General features: G+C 50.5%; 1 protein-coding gene across 4 annotated transcripts in view; it reads left to right on the top strand.

Moving 5' to 3' along the window:
- Window positions 1–6,789: 6,789 nt before the first annotated feature.
- Window positions 6,790–9,474, top strand: part of PPP4R3A (protein phosphatase 4 regulatory subunit 3A) — a 45,519-nt gene continuing 42,834 nt past the window's right edge. For 2 of the 4 annotated variants that reach the window (XM_076345298.1, XM_076345297.1), the window contains exon 1: window positions 6,790–7,949. In XM_076345298.1, coding sequence (XP_076201413.1) covers window positions 7,808–7,949 — 142 coding nt within the window. In that variant the 5' untranslated portion in view covers window positions 6,790–7,807. The remainder of the gene's footprint in view (window positions 7,950–9,474) is intronic. The other 2 variants (XM_076345295.1, XM_076345294.1) reach the window with 1 other exon arrangement.

The following is a 9,474-nucleotide window of genomic DNA, read 5'->3' as shown; positions in this document are numbered from 1 at the left end:
AACTTACTGAGGGTGCACTCAATCCCCTCCTCCAGATCATTGATAAAGACATTGAACAAGACCAGCCCCAAAACTGAGCCCTGGGGAACACCGCTCGTGACCGGCCGCCAACTGGATGTAACTCCATTCACCACAACTCTCTGGGCCTGGCCGTCCAGCCAGTTTTTTACCCAGTGCAGAGTCCACCTGTCTAAGCTGTGAGCCGCCAGCTTCTCGAGGAGAATGCTGTGCGAGACAGTGTCAAAGGTCTTACTGAAGTCCAGGTAGACCACATCCACAGCCTTTCCCTCATCCACTAAAATAAAAAATTTTCTAAACATAATTTGCAATTTCTTCCCACAGAACCAATCATCCAAAAGCACAAAATATTTTTTTCCATGGTAGAAGTGCAGGACAAGTCTTCAACCCAGGGGTCACCAGTGCTCCTGCAACTCTCAGCTCCTTCAATGTCGAGCACAGCCTTCCTGGATTTTTTGCTAATGTCACACAGACAAGAAACTTGACCTTTACTGAGTATTACAGGTATCGGGCTCAAAACCCCTGCTGAGACCAGCCAGTAGCCCCTTTCTTCGCCATCCCTGTCCCAGGCCGCCACTGCTTCCCACCTAGCAGGGCCTGGAGCATGCGCAGCAGGCGGCCATCTTGGCAGCCTCACACCTGTGGCGGGCGAGGGATGGAGCAGCCGTACTGGCGCTCCTCTGTGGGTGTTCTGTAATTGATTTTCTTAATTAGTCATTTGGTTATAGTCAGCCATTTGGTTATAGTCAGTCTTCATGTCTTGCAGAATTTCTGCAATAATTTAAGCTTTATTAAAAATTAATATGGTTTCATGCTTCCTGAGATCACACATGCAAACTCCTTTAGGACTCTCAAATTCAAGTTCTTTAGGACCTGTGTACTTTAAAATGTTTCTCTCTAATAAAAGTTGTTCAATACCCTTCTTAATAATGACCAGGAAGGTACTTAGTCATCATCATACGATATAAATACATCACACATTCTTTCAAGTATAGAACGTTTATTTGTTAAACAGTCCTACTTTTTTGTACCAATATCAACTTTTTTTAAAAATATAAATATAACAGGCCTATAATAGTGTTTAGATTTAGAAAACTTGAGCTGTTCCTAAAACTACCAACTGTGCATATTCCTTGACGTTCTCATCCATTTCTCTATGCTTTATAACTTTTAATGATTGCTAGGTTTGCCTTTTTTCTACTTCTTGTATGTATTTATTTCAAACTGCTGTGTTCACTTCCCCACTAAACTAGAAATGTATTTTTCTGAATCTCCCGTCTTTCTTGATCACAATATCCTGACTTCTTTATAGATGTCATCTTCTTTATAGACTCCCCCTACTTTATACAGTTTTTCTATGTAATTTTTCCTTTTGCTCAGTCATTCATTTCCACAGCTTTTTTGGGAACAAGTCAAAATATGTGTCTTGGGAACAAGAACACATAGCTGGTGTCCATGTGTGTGCATATAGTATGGATTGTAACCTTGCTTGCACATCCTGAATGTAGCCATATCTAAATACTCAGGCAACCGCTGACTTTCATTCTAGCAATTATCTTTACCATAATAAAGCCTGAAGCTGTTAGTTTCCCTAATATGATGGGTTTTTGTCAGCACAGGTAGTTTTTTCATTGATCCTGCCGGTCAAAGGGAAGGGGTTTGAAAGGGCCAGTCGAATCTGGCGAGTCAACAAACGGTTACAGGACTGGTGCCACAGCCAGGGGTTCGGCTACTTAGACCATGGGACTCGCTTTGAGAAACCTGGTCTACTGGGGGCTGATGGGGTCCATCTGTCAGAGAAGGGGAAGAGCATCTTCAGTCATAGGCTTGCCAAGCTGGTGAAGAGGGCTTTAAACTAGACATGCCGGGGGAGGGGAACCTCAATCCATCCCACTCCTACCAGTTTGATGCCAGGGCCAGCAGTAGGTGCCCAGAGCCTGGAGAAGGAACACAGGTCAGCAGGAGAGCACCTGAAGAGCAGCACAAAGGAACTCCAGCCAGGAAGACAGCTTCATCAGGGCCCAACTTAAATGCCTCTATGCAAACGCACGTAGCATGGGGAATAAACAAGAGGAGTCAGAGACGTGCGCACGCCTGCAGGGCTACGGCCTTATTGGCATCACGGAGACGTGGTGGGACGGCTCCTATGACTGGAGTGTTGGGATGGAGGGATACAGGCTCTTTAGGAAGGACAGGCAGGGGAGACAAGGAGGGGGTGTCGCCCTCTATGTCAATGACCAGCTGGAGTGCATGGAGCTCTGCCTGGGATGGATGAGGAGCCAACCGAGAGCTTGTGGGTCAGGATTAAAGGGAAGGCAGGGACAGGTGACATTAGGGTGGGGGTCTGCTACAGGCCACCTGACCAGGAAGACCGAGCGGATGAGGCCCTCTATAGACAGATAGGAGCAGCCTCACGCTCACAAGCCCTGGTCCCAATGGGGGACTTCAACCACCCCGACATCTGTTGGAGGGACAACACGGCAGGGCATAAGCAATCCGTGATGTTCCTGGAATGCGTCGATGATAACTTCCTTCTCCAAGTGGTAGAGGAGCCAATGGCGAGAGGTGCTATGCTGGACCTTGTTCTCACCAACAAGGAGGGGCTAGTGGGGAATGTGAAGCTCAAGGGCAGCCTGGGCTGCAGTGACCACGAAATGGTGGAGTTCAAGATCCTGAGGGCACCGAGGAGGGCGCACAGCAAGCTCACTACCCTGGACTTCAGGAGAGCAGACTTTGGCCTCTTCAGGGATCTGCTTGGTAGAGTGTCATGGGACAAAGCCCTGGAGGGAAGCGGGGCCCAAGAAAGCTGGCTAATATTCAAGGATCACCTCCTTCAAGCTCAGGAGCGATGCATCCCAACAAAGAGGAAGACGGGCAAAAACGCCAGGAGGCCTGCATGGATAAACAAGGAGCTCCCGGACAAACTCAAACACAAAAAGGAAGCCTACAGAAGGTGGAAGCAGGGACGGGTAGCCTGGGAAGAATACAGAGAAATTGTCCGAGCAGCCAGGGATCAGGTTAAGAAAGCTAAAGCCCTGATAGAATTAAATCTGGCCAGGGACATCAAGGGCAACAAGAAAAGATTCTATAGGTATGTCAGGGATAAAAGGAAGAAGAGGGAAAATGTGGGCCCTCTCCAGAACGAAACAGGAGACCTGGTTACCCGGGACATGGAGAAGGCGGAGATACTCAGTGACTTTTTTGCCTCGGTCTTCACTGGCAAGTGCTCGAGCCTCACCACCCAAGCTGCAGAAGGCAAAGGCAGGGACTGGGAGAATGAAGACCCACCCACTGTGGGAGAACATCAGGTTTGAGACCATCTAAGGCACCTGAAGGTGCACAAGTCCATGGGACCCGATGAGATCCATCCATGGGTCCTGAAGGAACTGGCGGATGAAGTTGCCAAGCCACTATCCATCCTATTTGAGAAGTCGTGGCAGTACAGCAAAGTTCCCACTGCCTGGAAAAGGGGAAACATAACCCCCATTTCTAAAAAGGGGATAAAAGGAAGACCCGGGGAACTACAGGCCAGTCGGTCTCACCTCTGTGCCTGGGAAGATCATGGAACAGATCCTCCTGGAAGCTATGCTAAGGCACGTGGAGGACAGGGAGGTGATTCGAGACAGCCAGCATGGCTTCACCAAGGGCAAGTCCTGCCTGACTAACCTAGTGGCCTTCTCGGATGGAGTGACTACATCAGTGGACATGGGAAGGGCTACAGATGTCGTCTATCTGGACCTCTGTAAGGCCTTTGACACGGTCCCCCACAACGTCCTTCTCTCTAAACTGGAGAGGTATGGATTTGGTGGGTGGACTGTCCGGTGGGTGAGGAATTGGTTGGATGGTCGCATCCGGAGGGTAGTGGTCAACGGCCCAATGTCCAGATGGAGACTGGTGATGAGTGGCGTCCCGCAAGGGGTCTGTATTGGGACCGGTACTGTTTAATATCTTCATCAGTGACATAGACAGTGGGATCGAGTGCACCCTCAACAAGTTTGCAGATGACACCAAGCTGAGTGGTGCAGTCGACAGGCCAGAGGGATGGGATGTCATCCAGAGGGACCTGGACAAGCTGGAGAAGTGGGCCCCCGTGAACCTCACGAGGTTTAACAAGGCCAAGTGCAAGGTCCTGCACCTGGGTCGGGGCAACCCCTGGTGTCAATCCAGGCTGGGGGATGAAGGGATTGAGAGCAGCCCTGCCCAGAAGGACTTGGGGGTACTGGGGGATGAAAAGCTGGACAGGAGCCAGCAATGTGCGCTTGCAGCCCAGAAGGCCAACTGTAACCTGGGCTGCATCCAAAGCAGCGTGGCCAGCAGGTCAAGGGAGGGGATTCTGCCCCTCTGCTCTGCTCTGGTGAGACCCCACCTGGAGAACTGCATCCAGCTCTGGAGCCCTCAGCATAAGAAAGACACGGACCTGTTGGAGTGGGTCCAGAAGAGGGCCACGAAAATGATCAGGGGGATGGAACACCTCTCCTATGAAGAAAGGCTGAGGGAGTTGGGGTTGTTCAGCCTGGAGAAGAGAAGGCTTCGGGGAGACCTTATTGCCGCCTATCAGTCCTTAAAGGGGGCTTCTAAAAAAGATGGCGGCAAACTTTTTAGCAGGGCCTGTTGCGACAGGACAAGGGGGAATGGCTTTAAACTAAAGGGGGGTAGATTGAGACTAGATATAAGGAAGACGTGACCTGACACACTTTTGCCTTCTAACTCATGACTGAGAAAAAGAAACTGAGTGTTTTTTTTCTTTCACATCTGCTTTCCAGCATGAGAAGTTGCCCTCAGTGCCCACCCTTTGTTCTGGAATCACTGGGGTGGAAACGTTTAAAAAAAATAAAAGCTCTTGGCAAATATAATGACAATCGGTATACAACCTGACGAGTGGGGACTATTGTCGGGCTGAGGATTGTTCAGACTGATATCAAAATAACACAAGGCCAATGAAAAGAAGCTAAACCCAAACTTTTCATAAAGCAAACTATGCAAACTGAAATCTGATTGAACTTCTTGTTTTCAATTCACAAAAAACCCTGAAAGAATCAAAACCACAGTGAATGATGGTCTATGCTTAATCTGATGGCCACAAGAGGGTACAATCTGTAAACTGTAAATGAGTATAACGGTCCCACGGAGGTTTCCCTAAGTGACATCAATCTTTTTTGAAGTCGCAAAAATCCATCTCCAGAACTGCGTAAGAGAAATTCTGGCACAGCACCTCCCCAGGCACATCCCCTCGGGGGCTGCACAGGTCGCCAAATGAAGGCGGCGAGCATCTGTCTGCGCACATGCTGCGTGACAGTTTCCCTTCATCAGGGGCCATAATCTGCAGTTCTCAGACAACTGAATCTTTCCAAACCTTTCATTGCATTAGCCAAGAACACCATACTGAGAACAACTGAGCGCAACATGCCTTCAGCTACATTATGGACGCCCAAACGATACTTGAGGGACATTTGTATTCTTAACCAGTCCTTGGGCATCAGAGCCAGGCCTAAAGGCACGGGTCAAATGGCTTCATCTGAGCACGTCAGGAAACTGAGGATCAATTGTGGAGCTGGAGACTGTCTTTCTCATGGGGCAAGCAAAATAGAAGACAGAGAAAGTCTGTCTTTTCCAGCAGTGCTTGACCGGAGGCTTCCTTGTGATGCGTAATTAATTCTGGGGTGAAAGCTCGTAATCTGTGGTTTTCGCTCAAACCAGCCCCATATACCAGTGAGTATAACTCACTTTGACAAACAAATGTCAATAGTTATTTGAAGGTATAAAATAAAAATAGATCGATCTAATTGAGTATATAAGTTGCAATGAGCTCCCATCTACGTTGCATATCTAGAGTATACTCTGAAATGGACTCTCTCATGCAGTGGTGTGTCTGTGGGGTCCCAAATGCACAAGTGTTTTTGCATATTTTAGGGAAATCTGTCAAACATACATTCAGATGTTGGCAGCAGTGCAAAAGCAGAGACTTGACAGCTTCTGTTTGTTATTGCAATTGTTAGATCCTATCTCCGTCTATGGAGATCCAACAGCCGCTCAACCAGAAACCGTTTAACTTTTGGATCACTCCGCAATGTGTGACAGGAAAAAAAGAAGGAAAAAAATCCTTTTGCGAGAGGACTGGTCCAGCCGTGCTCAACAAACGAAAGAAACCCCGAAACAAGGTCTCAGGTGCAACTCAGGGAGGTGAGGGGCGGAGCAGCTCCCCGAGGGCTCCTCTGCGCTGGGACCCGGGTCCGCGCCTTTGCCCCCCTGCGCACACGTGCGGTTGCCGGCAGACCCCGCCTGGCCGCCGCGCTGTCACCCCCCGGCCCCGGCAGCACCCGGCGAGGACCGAGGCGCCGCGCAGAGCGCGGGAAGAGCCGCCGCCGGGCGCGGCAGGCAGCGGGGGCAGCCGGCGCTGCACTCCGCGCCGCCGGCCTGGGTCGCGCCGCCCCTCCGCTCCCTGGGCCCGCGGTAGCGGCCCGGCCAGGGCCTCACGCGTGTCACGCCCGCGCAGTCCGAGTGCCATCCTGGCAGGGCGCTGCGTGGGGGTGGTGCTGGGCGCGGTGCAGGGCACGCTGCTGCGCGGCAGGGCTGCTGGTGCTGCGTGGAGCGCCCAGGAGCGCTTGGGGCCCGGCGGCGCGTGCCCGCCCGTGGGCGCGGAACGCGCCCCTAGCCCGCTGCCCGCTTGGGGCAGCTGGCCCTTTAAATGCTGGCGGGCGGCCCGTGCCGCCGCTGGCTGGGAGACCCCGCGCCTCCAGTGAGAGGTGAAACCAAGATGGCGGCCGCGCAGTGACTGAGGCGGAGCCGGAGGGAGCCGGGCTGGACGGGCCGCGCTGCGCTGCACCGCACCGTCGCCGCTCGCCCCCTCGGCAGGGCAGAGTGCCTCTCTACCGGTCGGGCTGCTGAGTGCCTGGAGCGCAGCCACGTCGCAGGGCGCGCTGAGGAGTCGGAACTGAGCCGCCGCAGCACCGGGAGGAGGAGGAGGAGGAGGAAGAAGAATATGGCGGCGGAGTCGGGCTGGGAGTGAAGCCGCCACCTGCGACGGGAGCCCATGGGGGAGACGGGGCGCTGAGCCCGCCCGCCAGCTTCATCCCGCCCCGGGACAGGCAGTGCCCGCAGGCCCCGGCCAGCCCCGGCGGGAAGGAGGGCGGCTTCTCGAAGCCCCGCGCTGACGGACGGCGAGAGAGGGGCTTCGGGCCTGGGCAGCTGCTGCACAATAGAGCCGAGCTCCAGGCCGGGGCGAGCGGCCCCTCTCCCGCCTGCCTCCCCCCGCCTGCTTCACCCCGGCCTCGCCAGCCTCCCGCCTGCTTCCCTCGCCAGGGCCCCGGCCTCCAGGGTCGCCTGCTCCTGTCACCGCGGGCCGGCTGCCCGTTGCCGCCCGTGCCATCTGCTGTCCACCGCTGCTTCCACTCCTGTGGATCCACTTCTCCTCCAGGATCCCTTCTTCACCGCCTCTCCTGCCTGCCCTTCACCCTGCAAAGAGCCTTTCTCCTCTCTGCAGCTGTCCCCTGCGTAGGCTTACTCGCCTTTTGTGCAGCGCCTGACTCTGCCTGGAGCAGCTCCCCTTTCACATCTTCACCTCTTTTCTTGTTCCCCCTCTTCTCCTGCGCCCCCAATCCTCTGTTACCCTCGATAATGAGGATCCTGTTGGAGCACTGAAGAGGAGTAAGAAGAGCTTGCTTGGCGTGCCCGTGTGGGGCTGCTACCTTCTTTCCCGCTCCCCTCCTTTGAGGGGGGCCTAGCCCCCGACCAGCCTGCTCCTCCAGCAATTGCAAGCCAGAGTGGTGGCTGTGGTGTGGCAGGCGGCAGGATGACTGACACCCGGCGGAGGGTGAAGGTTTACACGCTAAATGAGGACCGCCAGTGGGATGATCGAGGCACAGGGCATGTGTCCTCTTGCTATGTGGAGAGGCTGAAGGGCATGTCCCTGCTAGTCAGGGCAGAGAGTGATGGTAAGTGTGTATGTCTGAAGGTACAATCTTTCCTCATCCTACCCAGAAAAGGAACTGGGCTTAGCTTCGTGTCTGTTGCCTTAATGTTTTGCTGCGTAATTCAAATGTGATTCCTAAAAGCAATTAGGCATCAACCATAGTTCATTTGTGTTAGCCCAAGTGAAAGAAATGGAAGATTGCCATCAAGTGCAAGCATAGTAGGCACTTGTGTTGTAGTGAATACACAGCGTTGTGTACAAAATACGTTCAGGTCTTGTAAATCTTGTATGGGTTTGGATATCTAGTGATCTATCACTAGATGCCCAATGTATTCCAGTTTCAAAACAAATACTGTGATGCATCCTTCCTTAGATGCTTCTGGAAATGATCCCCTCGTGAAAGGAGTTGTTCAAAACTTAGATCATGTTTTTTAGTATAAATTTTTAAAAGGTCATTGGATGGCTAACACCCTCCTTTTTTCTCCTCCCCCCCCCCCCCTCCCCCCCCTTGGTAGCAAGAATTATGCAAGACATTCTAAAAGCTATCAACAGTTATCAAAGTACAGTTGTTATAGTAGTAAAGACAATACAATGGACAGAACAGCATTTTCAGAGATTTATTTTTTTATGGAATAGTAGTTTTCAGTCCTTCAGCAGTTGTAGATCTTCCTGTAAATAAACTAAAACAATGCATTATCAACTTCCTTCACGTTTTCTGACAACGTATGATAGTAGTATAGGTTGAGTAATACTGTCTACCCCTGTAGCTACATGTTTGGGCTAGTCTTGATTATTGGTTAAGTGAGTTCATGACAGCTATGATCAGAGTAGATTTTAAAATGTATACTTTGCAATATCTAGCATGTACCATTTTGCTAGTAAAGTCTGTCAGTGCATGACTTACAGCTTCATTAGATATATAGCTACTATATCTAGTGACTTGTAGATCTAGTTGTAGCTTGTGACTGTCAACAGACCTTGCAATTTTCTTTATTTGGCTTTTTCATTGTAGGAACCAGGATGAAAAGCAACTTGAGAATCATTAATTCTTACTGCTTGAGAAAGTTCTGACAAACTGTACAATAATTTCTACAGCAAAGATCATAAACTGATATGGAGGAATCAAACTTTCATCTAAGCAGGATTTTTATAATTGAGCTTCTGATAAGCATTAATGTCAGGTTTTTGTAGTTTCTTGATTATACTTAAATCTAGTACCAATTTAACTTTTTAATTTTACACCGAAGAAGGTGCATTTATAGTTTGGCCAACTTCATAATGTAAGAGGAAACATTCAAAATGGAAATAGACTTAGTTTAATTTCAAATGAGGGAGGGAGGTAAAGAGAAGGTTATCACTAAATTTTTAGGCTAATCTTTACAGTATATTTTGTTGTAGATACAGTCCTTTCTGTCTATGTGGCTGCTGTGCTCATGTTTAAAACCTGTCATGTTTTCTATACAGTAAACAATTTCCTGATTTTTTTTTTTTTATTCTTTGTAGAAAAGAAAGCAAAAGAACTGCAGTTCATAACCTGCTTGTGAAGA

Source organism: Aptenodytes patagonicus, chromosome 7 (genome assembly GCF_965638725.1).
Source record: "Aptenodytes patagonicus chromosome 7, bAptPat1.pri.cur, whole genome shotgun sequence".
Lineage (NCBI taxonomy): Eukaryota > Metazoa > Chordata > Aves > Sphenisciformes > Spheniscidae > Aptenodytes > Aptenodytes patagonicus.
Note: the sequence above shows the minus strand (reverse complement) of the source record. Positions and strands in the feature narration are given on the sequence as shown.